This window comes from Leucoraja erinacea, chromosome 20 (genome assembly GCF_028641065.1).
Source record: "Leucoraja erinacea ecotype New England chromosome 20, Leri_hhj_1, whole genome shotgun sequence".
Taxonomy (NCBI): domain Eukaryota; kingdom Metazoa; phylum Chordata; class Chondrichthyes; order Rajiformes; family Rajidae; genus Leucoraja; species Leucoraja erinaceus.
In genome coordinates this window covers 19,386,312-19,414,273 of record NC_073396.1, presented here as the reverse complement: position 1 = coordinate 19,414,273, position 27,962 = coordinate 19,386,312, and the positions used below count along the sequence as shown (strand labels likewise).

Below are 27,962 nucleotides of genomic sequence, written 5' to 3'. Positions count from 1 at the left end.
AGATGGCAGCTCAGCTCAATGAATAAACGCCAGCCCACACACATACATCGCGTTACCAGTACAGTGACGTCGCTAAACCTCACAGCAATGGTAGGAGGAAGTTCATGAGCTCATTCACACCTCCAGAGTTTGACCCCAGGGTTTCTTTACAATAGTGAGGGAAATTTTTATTATTGACATGTATAATTTTCTATATGATCACCTAGCGTTAGAATTAACCTGTTTATATTAAATTTCAAACTATATACGATAAAATAACAAGGTTTTATTTATTGCTATTGCCAGTTTTATAAGATACTGTGCAATTGTAATGATTTCTTTCCATGGTAAACTGTGAAGGTGTGTGCAGCCTCCTGCCCCCGTCTGGCAGTGATGGGACGGTCACGTTCCTGTAGACGGTGGGACCGTGACAGGCTGGATACTTTGCAGCCACTCACCCACCGTCCAAGGGCCCAAAGTTGTGCCACAGGTTCAGGATTGTCCGACGCAGAATCGTGCTCATGCTGAACCTGTCCCCACCTGTCCCAGCTTGAGCGAGGAGCAGTGGTGAAGCTTCCCCGTCTGTTAGCCCCTGACCAGGCTGGACCTGCTACCGTCGTCGGCAGACTCTTGAACGCGGGGATCAGGGTCTGGCATCGCTCCAGGTCCACTCACAGACCATGACCACCACAGGCAGCCCTGGAGACCACAGCTTGCCCGGCAGCCCGTCTTTGCTCAGTCCGGCGGCAATGCAACATCCCAGCGGATTCACCAGCTTCCAGTACCATCCCCATCGTCACCTCCATTCTTCTCCTAGTCAGTGTTGCCCAGAAACGAGCGGGGGTAGGAGCTCTCTGGGTCCGGGCCGTAGACTTACTCCGGGAGGCCAGCGAGTTTCTTCTGGAAGTTTCCGAGCAGCACCAGGCTTTGCAAAGCCTGTCGACGGCAGGTGTCATCGGGGTCCCTCTCTGCAACATCTGGTTGAGAGACCACACACACGGTCAGCAGGGGTCAGGGAACCACCCACAGCCACCGCTCCTCCCACAACACCAGCACATTTCCCCCATTCCCTCACAAAACTGGGCCAGGGTCAAAGCAGGAATTTCCGGAACCTTCTGGCTGCATCTCCCCCCCCATCAGGTGCTCCCTTGACAGTGCAGCATTCCTCACCCTCTCGTCCTCACCCTCTTCCCCCAATCCTCCCCCCCCAACTTTAATAGGTTTATTATTGTCACGTAAACAGAGGTAGAGTGAAAAGCTGTTTTGCATGTTATCAGATCAGATAACACCGTACAATAATGTCAAACTTAAGTACAATAGGTAGAGCAGAGGGGAAGATACAGAGTGCAGAAAATATAGTTCTCAGCATTGTAGCGCATCAGTTCATAGACAAAGTCCAATGGCATAGAGGTGAATCGGACAGTACCCTAGCTTATGGAAGGACCGTTCAGAAGGCTGATAACAGAGGGGAAGATGCTGTTCCTGAGTCCGGTGGTGCGCACTTTCAAGCTTTGTACCATCTTTCCCACAGGAGCGGGAAGATGGAAAGAACAGGGTGAGACATGTTACAAGCTAGGCTGGGTTTAACCTGGCGTGGGCACCAGTGGTCATCGCATGCAAACTGCCCTGTCGCCCGGGCAACCTTGCCAGACTCACCCGTCAGCCACAACCTCGCTTCTAGCAGTTCATCAGGAACATCTTCCAGGAGCCTGTCGCTGGGAACACTCAGCAACAGCGAGGACATGGCGAACAGCGTTCCCTGTCGCACATACCTGTGGGGGCAGAGAGGTGGACCTGACATCAGACAGACCATGTACAAACCAGAGCGGCCCTGGCCACAAACACAAGACGGAGTACCCGCACACACCCACAGGGTCTACAGGCTCCCCACACACACACAACCGCAGTGTCCCCACACCTACATACAGGGTCCCCACACACACACCCACAGGGTCTACCCCCCACACACGGTCCACACACCCAGGGTCCCCACACATGCCCACAGGATCCCTACGCACACATACACGCACATGGTCCCCCCCCCCACACACACGGTCCACACATACAGGGTCCACACACACATGGTCCACACACAAACACACAGGGTCCCCACACACATACATAGTGTACTCACACTTGCCCACATATTCACAGTCCCCACACGCCCAAAGGGTCCCTACACACGCCCACATACCTACAGAGTCCCCACACACTCCCACATACCCACAGTCCCGTCCCCCTCACCCCAATTCTCCACGGCTTTAGGTTTATTATTGTCACACATACTGATGAACAGTGTAAGACTTTGTTTTGCACACTATTAAAACAGATCAGTGAAACCATATATGAATACAATCGTCAAACTCTGGTACAAGGGGGAAGATACAGAGTGCAGAATATAGTTCTCAGCATTGTAGTGCATCAGTTCCATAGAAAAGTCCAATGTCCACAATGGGGTGGAGGTGAATCGGATAGTACTCTAGCTTATGGAAGGGTCGTTCAGAAGCCTGAGGGATGACGTATAAAGGTTTATAAGGTCACCCCTCAGCTCAGGTCACCACATTGCAACCCAGGTCACAGCTGTGTGGCCAAATTCAGTTCTAACTCAATCTAAAGGTTTGCAGATGATGCCACAGTGTTGGGCCGGACCAAGAACAATGACAAGACACAGGAAGGAAATAGAGAACTTTGTGACATGGTGTTGAACAACAATCTCCCCAATGTCAACAAGATGTAGGAGCTAGTTATTGACTTCAGAAAGCATGGTGGAGTGCATGCCCCAATCGGCATCAATGGTGCCAAAGTGGAAATGGTCAAAAGCTTCAAGCTACTAGATGTAAATATCATCAACCACAGGCGACAGTGGCGCAGCGGGTAGACCTGCTGCCTCTCAGCGCCAGAGACCCAGGCACAATCCGGACCTTGGGTGCTGTCTGTACAGAGTTTGCACATTCCCCCTATGATCACGTGGGTTTACTCCGGGTGCTGTGACTGAGTGTGGTTTCCCCCCACACCCCAACAACGTGCAGGTTTGTAGGTTAATTGGCTTCGGTAAATTGTCCCTATTGTGTATGGAGTGGATGAGAAAGTGGGATAACATAGAACTAGTGTGAGTGGACAATTGATGGTCGGCGTGGGCCTAACGGCCTGTTTCCATGCTGTATCCACCAAACCAGACCATCACACAAACCAACCTCCCGTCCACTGACTGCATCTACACCATGCTGCCTTGGCAAAGCCACCAGCATAATCAACAGTCTCACCCGGGTCACTCACTCTTCTCCCATTTCCCATCATGTAAGTGATACAGAAGTGTGAAAACACATATCTTCAGATGTCCCATTCTTAGTCACGTGTGTGACCAAAGATGTGAAACATTGTGGAATACATCTCTTCTAATTCTGAAAGCATTACCGGTATATTGTTTTATACTGTATATATGATTCTTATTTTTTTTCGGTTTATCAAGTGAAATATTTATGTTTTGCTGACAATATTTGCTTAGGGTCAGTGGTCCAAGAATGACTGGTCGCGTGTGTGACATCACACGCATACATTTTTTCATAACTCAGTTTTATCTTAAGTGAATTTTAAAAAGCTAGAATGTTCATATCTTTAGTAGACCTGAATTATAGTTCTGTAGGAAGGAAAATAGCAATGAATAAGATTAATCTCCTACAATAATTTTTTAATGTATTACTTTATGTGATGCCATTTGGTAACGTGTGTGACATTCGGGTTCACTTCCCAAAGAATGGCCCAGATTCTTCCCAGGCGTTATCAGGCAACTGAACCATCTTATCAAAAACTAGAGAACAGTCCTGAGCTACTCTATTGGAGACCTCCAGACTATCTTTAATCGGACTTTATATTACACTAAATGTTCTTCCCTTTATCATATCCCTGTGCACTGTGGACGGCTCGATTGTAATCATGTATTGTCTTTTCAATTAAACTAATTAGCACGCAACAAAAGCTTTTCATTGTACCTCGGTACACGTGACAATAAACTAAATTAATTTTGGAGCCTGAATGAATGTGAGAGTATGATTGCCTGGACTGGTCAGTCTCTGGGTCACTGCTGGCGGGCCTCACTAGAGCAACCCACCCCCCCCACGAAGGGGTTGGGGGGCAGGAGCCAGGATGGGAGGGAGTTACGGTTGGGTCACTACTCACGTGTCGGGGTGGTAGCGAAGGGCCCAGATGAAGCCGAACAGCGCCTTGCCTAGGTGGATGGCGATCTGGGGGAGGGGCAGAGGTCAGCTGATGGTTGAGGAGAGAATTCCACCTCACTCCTAGAACCACCTCCCCACGACTCTATCTCCCACCGATCTCCCCCACCCTCGATGGCCTCTGTTCCCCATCGTCCAACTTCTCCTTCGACACTCACCCTTCCCCCTCATGCTCATCCTCCCCTCCAGCTCCTTCTCCCCCACCCTTGATGTCCTCCATTCTCTACCCTCCAGCATCCCCGTCGACCCTCCCCCACCTTGGTTCTCCCCTCAACCATCTCTCCTCTTCCCCCTCCCCCACCACACCTACAGCTCTGCTCCCACCACAGATGCAGGCCCACCCCCTCCCTCAGACCTCCCACTTACCGGGGCGTGCAGGGCGAGGAACACGAGGAGGCCCAACGTGTGCACCAGCCGGCCCAGCACCAACGGCTCCTCTGCCAGGAAGTCGTACACAGTCTGTGGCCTGAGGAGCGGCAGCGTCAGTGCGGGGGGGCGGGGGGAAGGGGGGGGGAGGGGGGAAGGGGTCTGGTGGGGGTAGAGATGGGGTGGGTGAGGGGAGAGATGTGGGGGGCGGGAGGTGGGGGGGGGGTTAGTGTACTGTGGCGATGGGCTCGGCAGGGGTGTGTGGGCATGAATCCAAGTATCCCCATCCCAAACTCTACCCCATGTTGCTCCCCACCCCAACCAACCACGGTCAGACGGGGACGTGATTGGTCAAACTGATGATTGGAGGGCGGGGATTGGTCCAACGTGGCCAGGAAGGGATTCGATTGGTCAGACTGGTCTGGACAGACATGATTGGTCAGACGCGACTGATCCGGAGGGACGTGATTGGCCGTTGCGGGTGGAGGGGGGGGGGGTTTACCTGTCGTTGTTGTTGCTGGGGGGGAAGAAGAAGTGCCCGGCGACAGGGGCAAAACGGTTGGCAGTGGCCTTGGGTCCCGGGGTCCACACCCCCTGGGGAGAGCAGCAGTGACAGTGGGGAGGACAGAAGGCAGTGAGAGGGTGGAGGTAAGGGTTAGAGAGGGGGCTCAGAGGAGAGAGAGGGGAGAGGGGAGGAGGGAGACATACAAAATAACACAGTGAGCTCAGAGGGTTGGCATGCCTCTCAGTTGAAGCGGATCGACACTTGGCACAGAACGCCGACCCCCATCCTCGGGTGCCCGGCCCTCCGCTACCCTCCACCCACTCTCGGCAATGGCCCTCTCTTCCCACATCCCTCCCCTCCTGCCCCCAACCCCTCCTTTCCCTCCTCCCCCTCTACCCCTCCCCCCCCTCCCTGTTGTTCCTCCTGCCCCCCCCCCGTCCCCCCCCCCCCCCCCCATTCCCCAGCCTACCTTGCTGAGGCGCCGAGTCTTGCTCTGCAACCGCTGCTCGACGATCTGCCTCCACCCAGGGCTGGGGTCAGCGGAGGGCGGATCCGGGAGCTGAGGGTGGGGGCTTCCCCCCTCCCCCGTTGAGTCCCCACCCTTGGCGCGGAGCCCAGGATCAGCTAACTCCTGGGCAGCTAGTGCAAGAACCTACACACACACACACACACACACACATTATCAGCAGGCTGGGTAGCGGGGGTGCATGTGGGGTGGGTGTGTGGTTTCAGGAGAAGTCCAAAGGGAGAGCCCACGTGAGTGTGGGAGTATGACGACAGAGGTGTGGGAACCTGCACGTACAGACACCTCCTCTCCCCCGTCGGTACTCAGGGTGATGGTGAGGGACAACGGAGCGGGAAGGGAAAGAGGGGCGGCGGAGGGAGACATGGTGGAGAGGAGGGGCAAGATAAAGGAGAGGTGCGGCAGAATGGAGGGAGGAGGGCAGCGGGGAACCATAGAGTGGGGAAGAGAGATGGGGTGGAGGGGGGAAAGTAGGATGATGGAGTGGAGAGGGTTGGGGAGGGGGCAGACACTCACGTCCAGGATGTGGAGCCGCTGCGAGAGGCTATAGTTGACAGCGTAGAACTCGGCGGTGAGGTACTGAACGACCTGCCGGCAAGGACAGAGGGTGAAGGTCACAATCTGTACGCTGGGGCCTCCACCTCACCTCCCCAACCCCCCCGCCTCCCCACCCTGTACTTACAGGGACGGTGCCGGTGACAGCCAGTGCCACCATTGCTTGCTGCCGCACTCCCTCGAAGCCCGGTGTGGCGAACCTGTCCTCCAGGTGCAGCAGCACCTTGGTGAGCTCCTCACCAACCTGTGGGCGGGGAGCAGAGACTGGGGTTGAGCCTCCAGCAGCCAGCTTAGCAGCTGCACACACACACCGGGCACCATCAGCACTGAGCCTCCAGTCCCTCCCACACCATCCCCTCACCCAGTCCCACCCAGGGGACCAGTCACAGCCCTGCTCCCAGTCCCATCCATCGGACCTGAGCCGCCCACACAGATCAAATCCCTCCACGCAACCCCAACCAACAGTGCCCCACACACCCTGTTCACCCACCCGACCCCATGGGCCGCTGGAGGCAGGTTGACAGACCCAGAGGCACCATGGCCACCCCTCCACTCCCCTGAGGCCCTGCCCCCCACCCATCTCTCTTCACATTGTGTTTTTGATTTTCTGTTTTTGGACTGAATTCTGTTTTTAGTTTGTGTCTCTGTGATGTCTTTATTATTTATTTTACTCTGATTATATGTTTATATTCCTGTTAATCTATGTAAGGTATCCTTGAGATGTCTGAAAGGCGCCCAACAAATAAAATGTATTAGTATTATTATTTCCCCCATTCCCTGTAGCCCTCCTCTCCGCCTGAACCTCTCCTCAGCTCCCACCACCACCCCTGGGACCCTCTCCCATGTGGATATCTCACCCCCTGGCCCCTCCCACACCTCCTTGCTCCCCTTCCCCTCCCCTCGCACACTCCCCCCCATCGCGCAACCCCTCCAGCCCCTCACACCCCTCCTCACCACCCCCACACCCCCGCCCCTCACCTCTCGGGCTGCCGACGGATTCCTCCTCACCCGCCTCTCCAGCGCGTTCAGCGTAGCCCCCCCCCGCCCTGCGCTCTCCAAGTTCAGCAGCACTGTGGGGGTGGGGAGGGGAGGTAACATCAGGCACGGGTGGAGGAGGTCATAGCCCACCCATCCAACATCCCTCAGTGGCTCCACCCACTCCTAACCTCACTCCTTCCAACTCCCTCCCCCCCTCTCCCCTACTCACCCCACCCTAACCTCCCAGCCCCTTCCCTCCCCTCCCCACCCCAGCCCCCAGCAGCCTCACCTTCTAGACAGCCGGTGAGGTAGGCAGGGGCACTCCCCTCCCCCAGCTCAGAGTCTCCGGAAAGGTCGTAGGGAACCAGCTCGTCATCACTGGGGCAGAAGGGGGAAACACTGGTGAGTGGGGGCAGGACAGACAGAGGAGGAAAGACACAACGGAGGAAAGGAAGAGGGTGGAGTGAGGAGACGAGGAGGGAGAAAGAAGAGTGGGATGTAAGGGAGAGGGAGGTGGAGTTGAAGGGGAGGAGAGGAGAGGAGAAGTGGATGGAGGAGGAGAAAGAGGGAGAGGAGGGAGGTGGGGCAGATAGGGAGGAGTGGAACAACGCAGAGGATGGACATGAGGGAGGAGGCCGGAGGGGAGGAAGGTGGAGAGGAGAGAGGAGAATTGGAAAGGTAGGGCGTGAGAGGAGAGGGCGAGTTGGGAGGGAGGGCAGGGAAGGGAAGGCGAAGGTGAGCAAGTGGAGACGGAGAGGGAGGAGGGGGAGGGGGGAGTGAGGGAAGGCGGGTAGGGCGGGCAAGGGGGGATGGGCGAGGGAGGTGGAGGGCGAGGGAGGAAGGGAAGGGGAGAATGGAGAGGGGGGGAGAGGAGGGGAGGATGGGTAGTGGAGGCAGCTACAACACCAATTTTTCCCACCTGTCCAGCTCAGACTCGGGCCCAGACTGTTCCGTCTGGCCGGGGCTCCCAACGTCTGCCGGTGTCTCTCCACTGTCTGTCTGCAAGCCTTCACTTCTAAGGGTGAAGCAGAAGCATTAAACCCGTCGGCAACTCCATCTACACGCAGACGGCATAATCTAGGGCCACTCACACCCGTCACCCCCTCTTCTCCCATCAGACAGAAGATACAGAAGCCTGAAAGTGCGTACCGCCCGATCCAGGAACAGCTCCTTCCCCGCTGTGTTCAGACTACTGAACGCTCCTCCCATAGGCTTGGGTGCGGTCCTGATCTTCCAACCTACCTCACTGTTACACCATACTCTGCACCGGTATTTTTCTCTTTGTGTTTGGCTTCATGCTTTTCTTGCCAACCCCCACACTCTGAATGAAGAGGGACAGTATGGGGTAATGGGGCACTGTAGACTTCTGTGTGTCGATGCCCTCTAGGTGCCAGTCTCCAGCCCGTGCATGGACCACCTATCGGATGCTACGCCAGCCACACCACGCTGCCCACCCCCTCCCCGTCCCAACAGGCCGCAGCACCTCTCCAGCTGAGCTCGGGGTTCAGCGGCCGGGGTACCTGTGTGACTGTGGGGGGCTCTCCCAGCTCGACGGGGGTCTCGGGGAGCACAGCGAACGGACCTCTCTTGTCTCGTCATCATCCTCGTACTGAAAGATCAAAGAGCACAGAACTTTAGACTTTAAAGATAGAGCAGAAACTCCGTGGACTCTTGAGCCCACCAGGTCCGTGCCGACCAGTGGTCACCTGTACACTAGCACCATTCTACACACGAGGGACAATTTACAATTTTTACCGAAGCCAATTCACCTACAAACCTGTACGTCGTTGGAATGTAGGAGGATACTGGAACACATGGACAAAACCCACATGGTCACAGAGAGAACGTACAAACTTCGTACAGAGAGCACCCATAGTCAGGATTGAACCCGGGTCTCTGGCGCAGTAAGGCTGCAACTCTACCACTGTGCTGCCATAGAACAGTATAGCACAGGAACAGGCTCTTTGGTCTACAATGTCCATGCTGAACATGATGCCAAGGTAAACTAATCTTCTCTGTCTGCACCTGATCCATATTCCTCCATTCACTGCATATCCATGTGTCTGTCGAAAAGCCTCTCAAATGCCACTTTTGTATCTGCCTCTACCACCACACCACTCTCTGTGTAAAAAAAAAACTTGCCTCACACTTCTCCTTTAAACTTTGCCCCTTTCACCTTAAACCTATGCCCTCTAGACTTTGACATTTCCACTCTGGGGAAAAGGATCCAACTGTCTACCCGATCTATGCCTCGAATAAGTTTATATACTTCTATTAGGTGTCCCTTCGCCCTCCATTGCCCCAGAGTAAACAATCCAAGTTTGTCCAGCCCCTCCCCGTGGCTAACACCCTCTAGACCAGGCAGCATTCTGGTAAACCTCCTCTGCAACCCCTCCAAAGCCTCTACATCCTTCCTGTAATGAGGGACACAAACTGCAGTCAATACTCCAAATGCAGCTTATCTAAAGTCCCTTGACACTGTCCACACACTGCTTTCCCCAGACGATGCTGAGTTGTTCCCACCTCCCTTCCCTTCCCATCCTGAGGCCTCCCCCTCTCCCAGCCCCCTTCCCACGGGTCTTACCTGGAAGTTGAGGGGGTGGGGCCCGGCATTGATCCGGTCACTGACGCACTCTGCCACCACCATGCCGAGACGGCGTACCCGCGGCAGGCTACTGCCCAGACGGCACTCCACCCCGGCCAGGGTCAGCGACAACAGCTCTGTGGGGGGTGGGTCATATCATATAGGGGGGGGGGGGGGGGGGGGAGAGAGAACACACACTGAGTTCCTCCTCTCCCATCCCCCTCCACCCTCACACGTACCCCCCCCCCACCCACCACCTTTCCACTATATTCTGTTGTGCTGCAGCAAGTAAGAATTTAATCGTTCTAACTGGGACACATGACAATAAAGCACTCTTGACATCACCTCCCAGTGCAGCTCCTCCCCCCCCTTCCTCGCCACCCCTCAGTGCAGGCACTCTCCTGCCCGCTCCCTCTCCCCCCGCAACAGACCCCCTCCCTCTCCCCCCACATTCAAGACCCCCTCCCATTCCCCACTGTCCCCCCACTTCCATTCTCCGCGGCCCCCCCTACTCTCCCGTGCCCCCTCACCTGTGCGCTGCTCCTCCAGTTGTGTGGGGCTGAGCAGACCCAGGCAGACGGTGATGGCCTTGCTGATGTAGGCCTGTTGCTCCACCGGGCTGTGTCTGACCGAGGCCCTGCAGCCCCAGGCCGTCAGCAGCCGGCGCAGCACCTGTACACACACACATCGGTCACTGCCCACTGCCCTTCAACACCCCACCTGTCACCCAGAGCCCCCAGCCCCACACCCCCTCCTGCCTCAGCTCCCATTCCCAGCACCCATACACACACAGGTCACACCCCCTCACCCCCCAGAGACCCCTCCAGCAGAGAGGCACCGCACATAGACCAGTCACCATTGCTGCAACCCGGCAACACCAAGCCCCCCCATGCCGCCTGCCCCCCTCGCCCCCTGCCCCCCCCCCCCCCCTTCACCCCTGCCCCCTCACCTCCTCCAACAGGCATCTCCCGGACTTCTCTCTGGCCAGGTATCCCAGCAGGTTCTGTAGCACACAGGTCTGTAGCAATCACACACACCATCAGCCCCAACACCAGACCCACCGTCCCAATCCTGACCCAGAATGTTCTTCCTCCTCCCCTCCGCCCATCCTCACTCCTCACCTCCTTCCCCCCCCAACCGCTCTCACTTCCCCACTCCCTTCCCCTCGTAGAGATCCAGCACAATGCAGCCCACTGTGTAACCAGCCTGGACACCCTCTCACCTAGCCCTCCGCCATGCACCAATCACTGAATGTGTGACCATGACCCATTAATGGCTAAGACCCTCAACAGCACTGATGTGCAGAGGGATCCAAGTGTACAGCTCTCAGAAAGTGGCAAAACCAGCACATAGAGAAGAGTACGGTATGCTTGGCATCATCTGTCAGGGCATTGAGCACAAGAGTCAGGAAATCATGTTGCAGCTTTGTAGGACTTTGGTTAGGCCACATTTGGGGTATAGCGTGCATTTCTGGGCGCCCTATTACAGGAAGGATACAGAGGCTTTGGAGAGGGTGCAGAGGAGGATCACCAGAATGATGCCCTGGCTACAGGGAGAGGTGGACAAACTCTGGAACACTGCAGGTTGAGTGGAGACCTGATAAAAGTATATAAAATTAAGAGAGGAACAGATAGGGTAGAAGGATGGAAAAATCAAAGATTAGAGATCATAGTTTAGTTTAAACTTTAAGTTGTAAGGTGAGATAGCGTTAAGGTGAGAGGAGGAAAGATTAAAGGAGATGTGCAGGGCAAGTTATTGACACTAAGAGTGGTGGGGGTCTGGAATGCGCTGCCAGAGGTGGTGGCAGAGGCAGATATGATAGTGGCGTTTGAGGTTTTTAGACAGGCACATGGATATGCAGGGAATGGAGGGATATGGATGACGTGCAGGCAGAGGAGATCCGTGGCATCATGATTAGTACGGACATTGTGTTCCCCTGCTGTACAGTTCAGTGTTGATTGGAGCTACTCCGACAGCCCATTACCCCTCCAACCGAGAAGGTGCAGGGGAATCGCCACCACCCGCAGGTTTCCGCCAAACCCCCACCATCTCGTCTTGTAAACACATCCCATCCCATCCCATCCCTTCGCCACGGGGGGGGGGGGGGGTAAATCTGGGGAGTCGGAAGCGTGGTAGCACCTTCACCAAAAGGACAGCAGCGGTTCAAGTCAGCAGCTCACTCCCACCGGCTCCACGGTGTCTGGCAGGGGCAATGTGAGACCCTCCTCAAATGTCTCCCTCTCCAGTCCCCCTGACTGCCCAATTCCCCCCACCGCCCCCTTCCATTCACCCCCTGCCCGTTCCCATCCCATCTCCTCCGTTTCCCCCTCCCCCCGTCCCCCCCCATCCCCCCTGCCCCATGCATGTTCCCACACACCTTGTGGTGATACTGCAGGAGAAGGAACTTGTGGGTCAGTACAAACTCGGCCTTCTTGTTCTTCAGCACGATGCTGCCCAGCAACCGCGACAAGACCTCAGGGCTGCCAGTCAAAAGGACAAGGGTCAGAGTTGGGTCGGCCCTGCCCCTGGCCAATGCGAACACAGGGGGACCAGCTCACTCCCCACACGTCCTCCCATGCCCTGCTCTCCCCTCATCCCCCCCATCCCACCCTGCAGAACCTTCATATCCAAGGGCGCAGCCGACCTCTACCCCCTTGCTCCCCACTGACCTCTTTCCCCCCCGACCCTTTCACACGATGCCCCCTCGCTCCCACACCCGACCTCTGACCCTTCACCCCCACACCCGACTGCCTCCCATGCCCCCGGCCGACTTTTGCCCTTCGCCCCCACACCCGACTGCCCCCTCGCCTCCGGCCGACGTCTGCCCCACACCCGACTTTTGCCCCTTTGCCCCCACACCCGACCGCTGCCCCTTGCCTATGGCACTCACCCCGCGGTTGCCCGCACCACTCCGGCCACCACACTCTCCATCCATCGCTCAGGCACGTCCTCCACCAATCGCCAGCAGATCCGCTGCCAAACGCCATCCGATTGAGTGAGGAGGGCAAGTCTGGGCACCAGGACCTGGAGAACCGTGTCTGTGGGCAACAGGAACCAATCAGAGGGCAGGACAGAGCCGTACAGCAGGGAACAGGCCATTCGGCCCAGCGTGTCCATGCTGACCAAGATGCCCATCAAAGCTAATCCCATACACCGTCCCAGGAACTGATCCCCCCAACTCTCCCGGAGTCTGATGAACTTGCAGCATGCATGTAGAGCAGTGATCCCGTTACAGTGAGACCCCCCCCCCCCGCCCGGACGCTGTGAGGAGGGGACGCACTCACCGCTGTGGCCCTGGACGCAGACCTTCCCCAGCAGCTGAGACAGGAAGGAGACGGAGCTGTCCGACCCATCTGCAAGAGAAGGCAGCAGTGAGGGAGGGAGACAGACGTCACGCACCCACCCACCCTTGGCCGGGTGCCCCGATGCTCCCGTCCGCGGGCTGCTCGTGCCCCCACCCCACCTGCCCAGGCAGTCACCACTGAGCCTGCTGTCAGTGGAGGGTCAGGCTCATGGGCTGCTCCCCCTCATCTGCGTTAGGCAACTGTGCATTCAAGACCCACTCCAGACACACGTAAAACCCCGGCGTGGTGCAATGTCTGAGCAAAGCATTTAATCGAGTCACATTGCCCAAAGAATGGCCCCTCCACCCGAACCAAGATGCATCATCTACACTAGTGCCACCTTCCCGCGTTTGGCCCACCTCCATCTAAACCTTTCCTGAAAATGTACCATATTATCAAGTAGGGTAGACAGGTATAACCTTATTCCTAGGATACAAAATGAAATACTAGTGGGCACAGCTTTAAGGTGAGAGGGGCAAAATAGAAAGGAAATGCATGGTAAACTTTTATTTTCCCACCAAGCAGGCGGTGGGAGCCTGGAACATGCTGCAGATATGATAGTGGCGTTTCAGAGCCTTTTGGATAAACACATGGATAGGGAGGGATGTGGATCACGTTGCAGGCAGAGATTAATTTAACTTTGCACAGACATTGTGGGCTGAAGGGCCTGCTCTTGTGCTGTAATCGTCATCTTAGATTTAAAGGCTGCTTCTAGCTACTAAACTTGTTCCTTCTCCACCATCATACACTACCCCCGCCGCCCATGACCGACTCCGCTCACACTTCCCCCCCCCCCCCGTGACCAACTCCCCTCACACACTCACCCCTCAGTGACTGGTGGATCCTCCCCAGCGCTGCCAGCATCTCCCGAGCCAGCAGAGGGTAGTAGTTTTCAGGGTAGAAGAGGGGCCGGTTTGCATGCTGCAGCTTGTTAGCCGAGTGGTCGGGCAGCGCAGTGATCCTGGTGAGCAGCACCTCCCGGTCGGCGAGGAGCGTCTCGGCATCCCCGGCCTCACACAGCAATCGTACCATCCTCTCCTCCTGCAGGAACTGCTCCAGGATGGGCACGCAGTGACCTCCGCCGCCACCGCTGCAACACACAGCGACGGGAGGGTGGAGATCAGGAGGCTGGGCACGGTCACCTGTCCAGTCCAGGCCCAAGAGCCCAGCCCCACCCCGACCCGGGTCTGAAACCCAGTCACAGCCCCTCTACAACGGACAGTACGGTGGGAGTGGAAAGAGGTGAAGCATTCCTTGTGGATTCTCCCAAGGGGGACGAGTGAGTGCAGTAGGAGGGGGTGTGAGAGGGGCATAGACCGCCGGACAGGCAGGGCGAGGGGAGCATTATTGATGAGTGGACCCGGGGGAAAGGAGGGGAGAGCCTTGCAGAGGTTGGGAGGGTTCAGTCGTGAGAGGACCCCAGGAGTTGGGATGGTGGAGTCGGAGAATGTGGAGGCAGGAAATGGGATGTATAGAGGGGAGGATGGATAATGTGGAGAGAGCAGAGGGGGAATGGGGTGCAATTACGCCTAGACAGACCATAATGGGTGTGCATTGCACTTATAGTCCATATGTGGACTCCACCTGCACACGGAACCTGCCTCCCACCCCTGTGGACCCAACCTCTCCCCACGGACCTCGCATGGAACTCGCGCGGTTACCTGTGTGCAGCGATGGCATCCACCATGGTGAGGAAGGCCAGGCGCGGCGAGGCGGCCAAGAAGCAGCCGTGCAGTAGGTCGAGCCGCTGGTCAGCGGGCAGCAGGCGCAGCCAACCCCCGGTTGGGGAGGCAGCTAGGGTCTGCAGGAGGCCAGCGTGCAGCGTCGCCAATGCCCGCCGCTCCCGGCCCGAGCTCCCTTTCCCGGCGACCGAGCCCAGGCACTGCCGCGCCACCACCAGTGCACTGGCAATCTCTGCACCGTCATCGGATGAGGACAAGGTGGCCACTGCCTGGCGGACCAAGCCCCCCAGCTCCGCAACGTCCGTATCCATTGTCAGGAGCCTAGGGGGAGGGGGCAGTCAGTGCTGGGGTTTACTCCCTGGAACGCTGGAGGATGAGGGGTGGTCTTAAAGAGGTGGATAGAATCACGAGAGTAACTTAGTTTAGTTTAGAGAAAGAACATGGAAACAGGCCCTTCGGCCCTTGCGTCCACAACGACCAACGATCACCCCATACTACACACTAGGGACAATTTACAAACAGCTAATTAACCTACAAACCCGCACGTCTTTTGAGTGTGGGAGGAAACCGGAGAATGTACAAACTCAGTCAAGGGGACATTGTACAAACTCCATGCAGGCAGCACCCGTAGTCAGGGTCGAACCCGGGTCTCGGCCGCTGTAAGGCAGCAGTGCCACTGTGCCGCCCGTGAATAGATCGGGTAAATGCACTTAAATGTTCTCCTCTCCCACCATCAGGGCCCTCATCCCTCTCTCCTATCATCCCCTCCCTCCTACCATCCTCCCTCTCCCTCCCTCCCTCCACTACGCAGGAGTCTTTTACCCAGTTGGGGAATCAAGAACCAGAGGACATACATTTAAGGTCGGGGGGTGGTGGGAGAAACATTGAATAGGAACCTGAACAAATGACATTTGGACAGAACCACAGATAGGAAAGGTTTAGAGGGATATGGGCCAAGTGGGACTAGTATAGATGGGACATGTTGGTCGGCATGGCATTGGGCCGAAGGGGCTTGCTGTACGACTCACGGTGCCCATGCTTTGGCACTTCATGCAGCCCCACACACCAGACACGGGGACCCACAGCCTCAGGCACCACTGGTGTAATCTAAACCTGGTGCAGTGGGTAGCGCTGCTGCCTCACAGTGCCAGAGACCCAGCTTCGATCCTGACCTCAGGTGATGCCTGTGTGGAGTTTGCACGTTCCTCCTGTGACAGCAGGGGTTTCCTCCGATTTCCTCCCACATTCCAAAGATGTGCATGTTTGTATGTTAATTAGCCCCTGTAAATTGCCCCTTAGTGTGCAGGGACTGGATGAGAAAGTGGGATAACATAGAACTAGTGCGAATTGTGATCAATAATTGGCATGGGCTAGTGGGCCCAAGGGCCGGTTTCAGTGTGAACAGGTGATCAGCGTGGTTTTGGTGGGCCAAAGGACCTTTTTTTCCCCATGCGGTATCTCTAAACTAAACTGCAGATGCAGCAATCTTGAGTAAAACACAGATGAACAAAGCGGGTCAGGCAGCTTCTGTGGAGGAAATTTCAGGTCAGGACCCTGCTCCAGACTGATTTGCGTATTGTGCAACCCGCCTGCCAATCACCCCCTCCTCACCTGTATCCAGAGATCACTATCCAGACTTTTTTTTCCCATCCCCACCTCTCTTCCAGCTTTCTCCCTCTGCCTCTCCATCAGTCTGAAAAAGGATTCCAACTCAAAACGTCACCTGTCCATTCCTTCCACAGATCCTGCCTGATCCACTGACTTCCTCCAGCACTTTGTTTTTGAGGTTATAACATTTTGGTTAGAGTATATCTAGAGGGCTGTATGTACATCCGGAGATGGTGCAGAGGAGATTGAAAGTGTCAGTGATCGAGGACAGGCTTTGCTTCCCTCACATCGAGGGGCAGAGGGGCCATGGGTGGGACAGAGCGGAGAAGACCACTCCCTCTTAATTCTGGGATTTCACATCTGGCATGCGGTGGATGCGAGATCTTTATTGTCCTCAAGCATCAGCTCCCCGACAGAGACTGCCTCTCTACTGCCCCCACCCCTCCATCTCCACCTACTCTAACCCCCCTCACCCCATCACTCTCCCTCCCCCAGGTTTGCTCCTCCCTCACTTCCTCTACCTCCATCTCCATCACCACTCCCTCGCTCACCTCCTCTAACCCCATTCCCACCATCATTCTTCCACCCAAACCGTCTCCCCATCATTCCCCTCATCTCTCTTCCACACTACTCTCCTTCACCTCCTCTACTACCTCAACATCCTCTCACCATGCCCCTCTCTTACCATCAGCGCCCTTTTCTCTCTCCCCGCCCTGACTCCCACCCACTCCTCCCCCTCCTGCTTCCCTTTCCTCACCCCTCTCAAATCACTACGCGGGGGGATATTTTACCTGCCGCACTTTCACACACAATCTCAGCCCAGCGCCGCACTCGCACTCGCACCGTCCATGATTTTTAGCTCTATTATCTTTGGTTTCCTTTATGATTTAGTATTTCTGAGATCTCTCACCCCCTGCAATCCCACAATGCACTCCGCCCGTGACCTCATTGGCTGAGAGAAATCACGTGGAGTACAGAAGACCGGATGTTGCGAGTGCCCCCGCCAATGTTGTACAGGAGCCGGCGCCATCTTCGTACAGGAGCCGGCGCCAATGTTGTGCAGGAGAGGCGCCATCTTTGTACAGGTTCCCCGTCAATGTTGTGCAGGAGCCACCGCCAATGTTGTACAGGAGCCGGCGCCATCTTTTTACAGATGCCCCCGCCAATGTTGTACAGGAGCCGGCGCCATCTTCGTACAGGAGCCGGCGCCAATGTTGTGCAGGAGAGGCGCCATCTTTGTACAGGTTCCCCGTCAATGTTGTGCAGGAGCCACCGCCAATGTTGTACAGGAGCCGGCGCCATCTTTTTACAGATGCCCCCGCCAATGTTGTACAGGAGCCGGCGCCATCTTTGTACAGGTGCCCCCGCCAATGTTGTGCTGGAGCCGGCGCCATATTTGTACAGGTTGCGCCCCCATATGCAAAGTTTATAGAGCGGAGCTCAATAATCTTTGCCCATATGTGTTTAGGATTGGGCGCCACCTCTGTCAGGGGCTGGAGCCCTTTACGCAAGAGTGGCGCCATATTTGTATATGTGTTTTTCCCCCAACAACCATCACACTCTTCAAGTAACACTAGCCTTATTAATGACCCTTTATGGACTGACAGTCTTTGGTTACATTAAGGACTGTGGATAGACACAAAATGCTGGAATAACTCAGCGGGACAGGCTGCATCTCTGGACAGGAATAGGTGATGCATGTTTCGAATCTGAATCTGAATCTGATGTTTCGAGACCCTTCTTCAGACAGTGACACCTGTACGACGACGAGAGCGGAGAAGGAACGGGGATGCAAGGGTTACTTGAAATCAAAGATCCTATAGCTTTGCTATAGGATCTTTGCTTGAAATTAGATAAATCAATATTCATCTTGCTGGGTTGTAAACTGCCCAACACATTTCTGCCATGTGTCTCGACCGGTCCACTGCCCCCCCTCTACCGAGTACCAGAGGTACTGCAGCGACGCCGAGCTGACGTAAGGCGCGGGTGATGACGCGGTGCGGGTCGGTGACGACCTATAAGCGGGACAAGGTGGCGGCGGGGACCGAGAAACTGAGGAATGTAAGTGGATGTAAATCCGGCTCCATCCGCGGCCGGGGGTGGCTCAGGGCCGCGGAACCCGGGCCATCGTATTTCCCACAAACTGTGGCTGTGGCGCCGTGACCACTTTCCATCGGATGAATGTTCCTTTGCGGGACAATAGAATCGGAGCGGACACTGAAGCCTGAGGCCTAGCGGGGCCGGTTCAGGGGGGAGACCGGGAGCCCGGGCCCACAGGACGTGCGTGCGGACCGGCAGTCCTCAGCCCAGTTCCCGACCCGGGGCCCAGGCTGGACTGGGCTGTGAGTGTAACTCCACCCCAGGCCGGCTAATGTTGGCATTGATCTGGCAGCAGCAATAACAACAATATGCATTTATACAGCGTCTACAACCTATTCCAGAAGCCAGAGTGCCCCCGGGTCTGACAAACGCCAAACACCTGGGTGTACTCTCATTTTACACCAGCATTTTGTGATTTGTTATATGTAGAAGCTGCCCCTCCATCATTTATACCCCCCCCCCCTTGCAGCCAAGGGATAAGGGGGGAGAAATTTGTTGACATGCAAAACATTGTCCATTCTCCTCGACACATTGGCTTCCACTTTCAATAGTTTTTAAAATGGCGAACATTCATAAAATGTGGCTATTACATTTATACACACATTCACTACAGTTATAAATAATCAATTATCTTTTCATTGTAGGTTTGAAGGAAAATTATTGAGCAAAAAGATTTAATAGGAAATATTTGGGGTGTCCACAGAGTAAGCCAGTCAGCTTGTGTGAGTCTGCAGTGTAATTGATAAACAGGAGCATGGTTTCTCGTCTGCCGTGCCATTCAATATGATCACGGCTGATTTTCCCCAAGTCTCCTCTCCTGGGCCACTTCCCCATTACTCTCCATTCCTCGATCTGACAAAAAGTTACCAACCTCAGTGTTCTCACCTCTGCAACCCACTGGGGTAAAGATTCATCGCCTTGTGTGAGAAAATGTTATGTGTACTCAGTTTTAAATGAGTGCCTTCTAATCTTGTAACTCTGTCCCCTTGTTTGCATCTCTCCCACTTTTGGAATCTGTCATAGAGCTGTACAGCAAAGAAACTGACCCTTTTGCCCACCTTGTCCATGCCCACCAAGTTAACATACTGGGCAGGTACCATACACTTGTATTTGGTGTATCTCTCTCTAATATCCATATATCTAATATCCATATATCTGTCCAACTATCTTGACATTGACCTTGTCGCTCCCTGTCAGGATAGGAGACTGTAACTGGACAGTACAGCACCCTTGTAACAATACCTCGCTATTTATAAACACTAACTACATGGCAATAAAAGCCAGCATGATGTTTGTTGTAATTAATGTTTCAATTACAAGAACACCAAGATCCTCTGTGCTTTGCTCGTTTACACTCTTTCTCTCCCTCCCTCCTCCCCCCTCCCTCCTCCCCCTTCCCACTTCCCTTCCTGCCCTCTGTATCTGCCCCTGCAGTGTCACACACACTAACCACCTCCCCTTGATATTATATTAATATTATTCATTTGCTCCTTTTACTCGCCCTATCCACTCACGCATAGCCCCCAACTCGCAGGCGCAGCAAGAGAGGAAGAGGGCGGGGGGTAGAGAGGGCAGAGGACATAGGACATAGGCAGAGGGTAGAGGCAGAGGTAGAGAGAGGGCAGCGATAGGCAGATAGTGGCAGCAACTTCCCCACCATGCACCGACACGAAGGCGGGCGGGCGAACGTCGACCAAAGGATCGCGAGTTGGGCCACCGCAGTCTTCAGTTATGATCTTTGGTCTTCAGTTCATGGCCCAACTTCATCTCCGTCTGCGTCTTTTGAATTACGGGGGGGAGGAGGGAGGGGTTGGGGGGGGGGGGTGATGTCACACGCAGCACGAGGAAGAAGGAACGCAGACCCATTGTGATGTCATCAGCAAAAGACGGTCGTTTTTAAATCAAAGTTTTGTCAGATTTGTGAACATTTCCATTAATAACTGGAGATATAAAGCATGACATTTTCAGATAAGGCGATTTTGGGGAAAATGTCTACCGGAATATGTAAACAATTTACCACTACCGCATTGTTTTTTCGTGAAGATGTGATAACGCACACACACACACACACTCTTGTATGTTTAGAGATATTAAATGCCCTCTGGAAATGCAAGGGTGTTTTGTCGGCAGGTCCCCTCCATCCACTCTGCCTGGCACTCGCTCAAAGAATTGCAGCTAATTCGTCGATTTCGACATTCCTTTCACAAAATCACGTTCACTTGCTTTGAGCTCAAAGTGCTGGAGGAATGGATCGGTAACGTTTCAGGTCAGGACCCTTCTGCAGACTCAGTTTGCGAGTATTGTTATTTAAATAACTAGCCGTTTTATTCCCTGCTTGTAGACTAGTATCTTACTAACTGAGATATTAAGCTAATGGTTGACAGTTCCCTGCTTCCTGTCTCCCATCCTCCCTCCTCAAACAAGGGCAGTAACATTTGCTGTTTTCCAATTCGCAGGAACTATCGCAGAAATGCCTCAACAAATGGATCTGTGAAGCCTCTTGCTTTTTAACACGCTTGGGTACAGGCCACCGGAACACCTCTGTCTTACTTCCCCTTAGTTGTCTCAATGCTTTGTCCATCGTGATAGCATTGGTACAAGTTTTTCCCCTTCTTTCTGAAACTACCACATCTCCTTGGGATATCTGCAGTGTCTGCTCCTTGTAGACTGGTTCCAGTCATTGGTTCAAAAATGACCTGTCTTTTCCTTGCTTCAGGTCAAGAATCCCCCGCCCCACATGTACCTCAGCCACCCTCTCATAAATCAGCACAACTCTCACCGTTTGTTTTGTTAGTACTTGTCAGTTTACTCTCAAAATCAATTTACTCACTCTTATCCACTAAGAGACAAACCCCGAAGTGGTCCACAATACCACTCCATCCTGCCTGCTTGATGTGCAGATTACACTGGTGGTCATTGCAGTTGAAAGGTGTGCCGCTTTCCATCAGGTTGGTCTGGCATCAGACGCTTCCTCCATGGCACCAAGCTGCCACAAGACATGAATGTTTGCCCCACCATGCCGGTTTGTTCACTCCTGCTGTGGGTTGTTTTGGCCAGGGCTCCGTCACCGACCAAGCGTAAAGAACACGGTCAAGAGAAGTCCAAGGACAGGACGAAGGAGAAGGCCGGCGTCAAGGAGGCGAGCGAGAAAGAACGAGGGCGTGACAAGAACCGCAAGAGGAGAAGTGCGTCGACAGGGAGCAGCAGCACCAGGTATGGGGTGGGGGGGAGATCAGGTGGGCCGGGATGGGGTGAGGGTAAGGACTGGGATGGGATCAGAGGTGGAGGTGGGGCGGGTGGTTGGAATGTGTGTGTTGTGCAAAGCCTCTCTGATGGGCTTGGCAGCTGTGGGCAGCTTCTCTAGGCAACCTTCTCTGGGCAGTTCCTCTTGTCACACCCTCTCTCGTTCCTCATCCTCGTCTCCCTGGCGATCGCTCACTCTCTCCCTCCCCACTCTCCCCTCTGGCTCTCACTCTCTATCCCCCTCTCACTGGGTAATGGTCCCTGTTGTCTTCCCAGGCCTCTCCCTTCTCCCTGGTTAATGGCCCTTCTTGCCTCTCCCCTCTCCCCTCTCCCTGGGTAATAACCATATAACAATTACAGCACGGAAACAGGCCATCTCGACCCTTCTAGTCCGTGCCGAACACATAATCTCCCCTAGTCCCATATACCTGCGCTCAGACCATAACCCTCCATTCCCTTCCCATCCATATAACTATCCAATTTATTTTTAAATGATAAAAACGAACCTGCCTCCACCACCTTCACTGGAAGCTGAGGAGTAATGCCCCCCTCTTGTCTCCCCACCTCTCCTTCTCCTTGGGTAACGGCCCCTCTTGTCTCCCCAGCTCCAGCTCCAGTTCGGGCTCCAGTTCCAGCTCAGCCTCCAGCAGTGGCTCCAGCTCCTCGTCGGCCTCCAGTCGCTCTGGGAGTTCCAGCAGTTCCCGCAGCTCCAGTTCCAGCAGCTCCTCGGGATCACCGAGCCCGTCCCGGCGCAGACACGCCAACAGGAGGCGCAGCCGCTCAAAGTGAGTCCCCAACAGTCTGGTGTCAAGGCAAGGCGCCATCTCATCCAGCAAGTCCCTCCTGCTAGGCTTAGGCCTGGGGCATCTTCTTCACTTGCTGGAGGATTAATTACTAGTCTATTAATTTACATCTTCAAATCCATAATTGAACCTTGCTTCAAGTAAACCGGAGATGAAACATCGGCATTGTAATGCAAAACCACAAAGTGCCGGAGGAATGTTGGTGAGGGCGCATTTGGAGTATTGTGTTTAGTATTGGTCACCCTTCTGTAGGAAGGATGTCATTAAGCTAGAAAGAGTGCAGAGAAGATTTACGAGGATGTTACTAGGACGGGAGATACAGGGAGAGGTTAGGCAGGCTTGGACTTGTACATAGGACTATCTGAAGAAGGGTCTCGACCCGTAGCGTCACCCATTCCTTCTCTCCATAGATGGTGCCTGTCCCGCTGAGTTACTCCAGCATTTTGTGTCTACCTAGGACTTTATTCCTTGGAGTACAGAAGGATGAGGAGTGATCTTCTAGAAATGTATAAAATCATGAGGGGAATAGATAGGGTGAATGCACAGTCTTTCACCCTGGGGAGGGGATCAAGAACCGGAGCACATAGGATTAATGTGAGAGGGGAAAGATTTAATAGGAACTTAAAGGGCGACATTCTCACTTGGAGGATGGTGAGTATATGGAACAAACTGTAGAGGAGGTAGTTGAGGCAGGCATTATAATAGTGTTTCAAAAATGCTAGGACAGGTGCATGGATAGGTACGGTTTAAAGAGATATGAACTAGTACATTGGTCGGTGTAGCCAAGTTGGGCTGAAGGACCTGGTCCCGTGCTGCATTACTCAGTGGGATAGGCAGCATAGACCAGCACAGGAACAGGCCCTTTGGCCGCAATGTCCATGCTGAACATGATGAAACTAATTCAATGATACTTTATGAATCTCCTCTGCCTAGGTCCATCTTGCTCTGTTCCCTGCACATCTCTGTGTGTATTGGGGGTGCTCTGGGCAGAGTGACATGAACGGATCTGTTTGTTCTGAGTAGGAGCATTGACATATAACATAGATAACTGGAGGCGGATTCAGTGAGTGAGCCGGGCGCACTCTGGTGCTGTGATGCAGATCCCTAGTGCGGTGTGACGTGGTCCCTTTGTGCGCTGTGACGCGTTCCCTCGTGCGCTGTGACGCGTTCCCTCGTGCGCTGTGACGCGTTCCCTCGTGCGCTGTGACGCGTTCCCTCGTGTGGTGTGATGCGGTTCCTCGGGTCGCTGCGGTGCGGCTCCCTTGTGCGCTTGACTTAACCTGGACCTGGTCCCTCGTGTGGTGTAATGCGATTCCCTCATGCGCTGTGACCCGGTCTCTCGTGCCCTATGACCTGGTCCCCTCGTGCGCTGTGACCCGGTCTCGTGCCCTGTGACCCGGTCTCTCGTGCGCTGTGACCCGGTCCCCTCGTGCGGTGTGATGCGGTACCTCGAGTCGCTGCGTTGCGGTTCCCTTGTGCCCACCCTATAACATGTACATCGTTGAATTGACAGGTCGAAGTCACTGAAGCGGGATGACAAAGAGAGGAAGAAGCGAAGTCCCACTCCCCAGCCCACCAAGGTGCACATCGGCCGGCTGACCCGCAACGTCACCAAGGTGCCCGCCCGTGCTCTGTATTCCATCGTTGCCGCTGTACCACGGGGGGTGATGGGCCAACCTGGTTCATGCTGGGCTTCACATCTAACCATCCACATTCTTACTGAAGAGGGATCATGGGGTCCATCCCACATCACAGACTAGCAACCAAAGGGCAGGAGCTGGCCACTCGACCCCTCCGGTCCCTGCTGTTAATCAGTAGCAGTGGTCCAGCGTGTTGAGCCACAACCTCCCAGCGCCACAGACCCGGGGTCAATCCTGACCTCAGGTGGTCTGTGTGGAGTTTGCACGTTCTCCGTGTGACCGTGATGGTTTCCCCCCAGGTGCTCCAGTTTCTTCCCACATCCCAACGACTGCAGGTTTAAGGAAGATTAAAACTCTGCATGGTGACTTCCTTCCATTTATGCTCCAACCTCCAAGATCTTTTTTTTTTTAATTTACTTGTGTGTTTGTGTATGTATGCATCCTTCTATTTATTTACCTATTTATTAATTGTCCATGTTCATTTATTATTTATGTCTATTTATTGATTTAAGACAGATTAAGTCAGACTCGGTAGAAAGGTCCCAACCCAAACGTTGCCTGTGCATTCCTTCTACAGATGCTCCTTGACCCATTGAGTTACTCCAACACTTTTTACTTTACTCAAGCACTTCTTATGTCTGTGTGTGACCCATATCCATGCGCCTATTGAAAAACTCTTAAACACCACTTTTGTATCTGCTTCCACCATCACCCCTGACATCACATTCCAGCCACTCGCCACCCTGTGCTAAACAAAAACCAGCCCCTCAGATTTCCTTTAAACTTTGTTCCTCACCTTCTGCTGAGGTATGTTCTCTGAGAGATCTCGGGTGTTGGCTACAACTGCTGAGGCTGTATAGTACGGACACAGGCCCTTCGATCCATCTCGTCCATTTCATCCAAGTTGCTTGATCTAAGCTAGGCCCACTTGCCTGTGTTTGGCCCTGTGTTTAAACCTGTCCTGTCATGTACCTGTCCAAAGGTCTTTTAAATGCTGTTATAGTACCTGTCTCCACTACCTCCTCTGACAGCTAGTTCCATGCACCCACTGCCTCAGTTAAAAAGGTGCCCCTCAGGTTCCTATTAAATCTTTCCCCTCTCGCCTTAAACCGATGTCTGATTCTTGATTCCTTTCCTCTGGGTAAAATACTCTGTGCATTCAACCTGTCTATTTCCCTCATGATTTTATACACCACTATAAGTTCACCTCTCATCCTCCTGTGCTCCAAGGAATAAAGTCCTAGCCTGCTCAACCTCACCTGTAGCTCAGCCTCTCAAGTCCTGGCAACATTCTTGTAAACCATCTGTAAAATAATGAAAACACTTCAGCCCCTCTGGAGGGATAAACTCCAAAGGAGGGAAAAGCCAGTAGAGGTGCTTAAAGTTTAAGTAGTGTGTGTTAGGGAGCTGTTGTGAGATTGTGATGGGGAAAGGGGGAGGGAGGGGAAAGCCGGTGACTACAGAGGCAGAGGATGGCAGGGTTGGATTTGGCTGCTGTGTGATTACTAACACCTGCCTTCCTCTGATGGTGTAAGTGCTTTTAATGATGGGCGTTAACCGATCTGACAGTGGTTTGGTTTCTGTGGGCGTCCGTGACTCTCTGCTCTCCCTCTCTCCCCACCCCACCCCTCCCACAGGACCACATCATGGAGATCTTCTCAACCTACGGCAAAATCAAGATGATCGACATGCCCCTGGACCGACTGCATCCACACTTATCCAAGGGCTACGCCTACGTGGAGTTTGAGAACCCCGATGACACAGAAAAGGCTCTGAAGCACATGGATGGAGGTAGTGGTCAGTGGATCATAGACCCAAATCAGCCCACCAGCAACGGCAGCAGCTAACCAGCCTTAACATGGGCGGCACAGTTGGTAGAGCCACTGCCCCACAGCACCAGAGACCTGGGTGATCCTCACCCCCCACCGCTGTCTGTGTGGAGCTTGCATGTTCTTCCTCTGACCGCGTGGGTTTCCTCTGGGTGCTCTGGTTTCCTCCCACACCGACATGCAGGTTTGCAGGTTAATTGGCCTCTGTAAATTATCCCTTGTGTGTAGGGAGTGGACATGAAATTTGGGATAACGTAGATTAGTGTGAACATGTGATCGATGGTTGGAGTGGACTCGTTGGTCAGAAGGGCCTGTTTCCGTGTTGCATCTCTTTAACTAAATTCAGTATCATGTTCGGCATAGGCATTGTGGGCCAAAGGGCCTGTTCCTGTGCTGACCTGTTGTGTGGTGCGTGGTAGGAGGAATGAGGAGCTGCCTGCCTGTCTGTCGTGACTGTGACGTCGGGGACAGAGGAGCTCCCCCCACTCGGTCCCGGGGAGCAGAGGACCTCCCCCCCCCCCCCCTCCCCCCCCACCGTTCCCCCCCCCCCCCCCCTCCCCCCTCACCGGCTCCCCCCTGGTCCCGACCCGTTCTCCCCCCCCCCCCTCTCACCCTTGCTTCCCCCTCCCCCCCTCTTCTCCCTCTCCCCCCCCCTCCCCCCCCCCCTCACCCCCACCCTCACCCTGCCCCTACCCCTCCCCCCCCCCCCCCCCCTCCCCCTCATGGTCTCCCCCCCCCTCACCGTTCTCCCTCCCCTCCTCACCCTCAGGTCAGATTGACGTTCTCCCCCTCCCCCTCATGGTGCTCTCTCCCTGTGCAGGTCAGATTGACGGGCAGGAAGTGACGGCCACGGCAGTACTTGCGCCGCGACCCCGGCCGCTGCCCCGCCGCATCACGCCACCACGCCGGATGCCACCGCCGCCGCCCATGTGGCGCAGGACACCCCCGCGTATGAGGAGGAGGTGAGTGTGGGGGACGCGGGAGTGAGTGTCGTGCGGTGCTGCTCGCGAGCTGCCGGGACCCTCGCCGGATCTAATGCCACCTTCCTGTAACTCCCCGCAGGTCCCGGTCACCACGGAGACGATCGCCAGTCCGCCGACGTACCCGCTCGCGGTCTCCCGGCCGCCGCCGGCACCGCAGCCGGTCCAGCTCCAACTCCTCGCGGTAAGGACGGGGGGGCGGGCGCCCCAACATGGCCGGCCCGGCCAACAGCCACCTCATACATAAGAAATGTAGCAAACTTTCCCCATCTCTACTTCTGTTCAGGTTGTGTTTTACTTTGTGGGGGGGAGGGGAGGGGGGGGGTGGGGGGGAGGGGCATGGCAAGGGAGTAAATATTTTCACGTTTGCACACAAAGTGCCGGAGTTTGGATTTGGGTGCGAGGAGAGCTTCACCGTGGTGTTCCCGTGTGTCACCGACACAGAACGTCCTGATTCACGGTGACGGGCGGTGCCAGAGGGTGTGGCTCGGTGCAAATGCAGACATGTGTGGGGCATTGCTGTTGATACAGGCTTTGGATCACTCCGCCAGTGCCTCATGCAGACCTCGTGCAGGACTTGGCCACTGGTCTGACTCACACTGGCCTGGCAACAAGATGGGGCGGTCTAAACCCTCAACGGTTCCTCCACTTCAAGCTGTGGGTTGGGAACCGTGACGTTATTCACGGAGGCTGAGTTACTACAGTCACCCTGTCCAGTTTTGTATTGCTTTTTATTTTCACCATTTGCTGTATTTGTACCATTTTGTGTATAAGTTCAGTATCTCAATAAACCGAGGATCAGTATACGAGAGAGTGCGAGGGCTTTATTAGCTGATGAAGGGCACTTCCTGCCTAACACACACTCCCGCTGTGTGATCTCCTTTGCTGATACTGTGGTTTTAATTTGATTTGTTTTAATTTGATTAATTAATTAATTGAATGTACATTCCTTTGCTGACAAAGCGGTTGAACTCGTGATTCTGGGTCATCAGAGTTCGAGTTGGCCCAGTA

At 54.6% G+C, this 27,962-nt stretch overlaps 2 protein-coding genes across 5 annotated transcripts; one reads left to right on the top strand and one right to left on the bottom strand.

The window, feature by feature from the left end:
• Nucleotides 1–245: 245 nt before the first annotated feature.
• telo2 (TEL2, telomere maintenance 2, homolog (S. cerevisiae)) lies at nt 246–17,297 on the bottom strand. Of its 4 annotated transcripts, XM_055651509.1 has the most exons (21): nt 17,148–17,297; nt 14,728–15,069; nt 13,891–14,156; nt 13,007–13,075; nt 12,613–12,760; nt 12,100–12,202; nt 10,672–10,740; nt 10,253–10,394; nt 9,723–9,859; nt 8,659–8,747; nt 8,058–8,153; nt 7,428–7,516; nt 7,139–7,230; nt 6,288–6,404; nt 6,122–6,193; nt 5,552–5,734; nt 5,080–5,171; nt 4,578–4,677; nt 4,156–4,220; nt 1,636–1,751; nt 246–956 (listed from the first exon to the last, which is right to left on the bottom strand). In XM_055651509.1, the coding sequence occupies exons 2-21, from the start codon at nt 15,057–15,059 to the stop codon at nt 853–855; spliced, it is 2,481 nt and encodes an 826-aa protein (XP_055507484.1). In that variant the 5' UTR covers nt 15,060–15,069; nt 17,148–17,297; the 3' UTR covers nt 246–852. The 4 variants fall into 4 exon arrangements, with proteins under 4 accessions (XP_055507484.1, XP_055507482.1, XP_055507483.1 ...); XM_055651507.1 differs by lacking the exon at nt 5,080–5,171 and having other exon boundaries at nt 14,728–15,133; XM_055651508.1 differs by lacking the exon at nt 5,080–5,171 and having other exon boundaries at nt 14,728–15,114.
• Nucleotides 17,298–18,293: 996 nt separating this feature from the next.
• Nucleotides 18,294–27,757, top strand: rnps1 (RNA binding protein S1, serine-rich domain). Its single transcript, XM_055651503.1, has 7 exons — nt 18,294–18,417; nt 21,514–21,669; nt 22,305–22,484; nt 24,016–24,118; nt 25,780–25,933; nt 26,792–26,933; nt 27,034–27,757. Coding segments are annotated over exons 1-7 (843 nt in total). The 5' UTR covers nt 18,294–18,415; the 3' UTR covers nt 27,140–27,757.
• The last annotated feature ends 205 nt before the right edge of the window (nt 27,758–27,962 follow it).

Excerpts from the sequence above, each read along its gene's own strand:
- telo2 (XM_055651509.1), bottom strand. The coding sequence starts at position 15,059 with ATGGATACGGACGTTGCGGAGCTGGGGGGCTTGGTCCGCCAGGCAGTG. Across the intron at positions 9,860-10,252 it reads ACTGGAGGAGCAGCGCACAG|AGCTGTTGTCGCTGACCCTG; the intron begins GTGAGGGGGCAC and ends CACCCCCCACAG. Across the intron at positions 8,748-9,722 it reads CCCACCCCCTCAACTTCCAG|TACGAGGATGATGACGAGAC; the intron begins GTAAGACCCGTG and ends TTGATCTTTCAG.
- rnps1 (XM_055651503.1), top strand. Across the intron at positions 22,485-24,015 it reads AGGAGGCGCAGCCGCTCAAA|GTCGAAGTCACTGAAGCGGG; the intron begins GTGAGTCCCCAA and ends TTGAATTGACAG. Across the intron at positions 25,934-26,791 it reads TCTGAAGCACATGGATGGAG|GTCAGATTGACGGGCAGGAA; the intron begins GTAGTGGTCAGT and ends CTCCCTGTGCAG.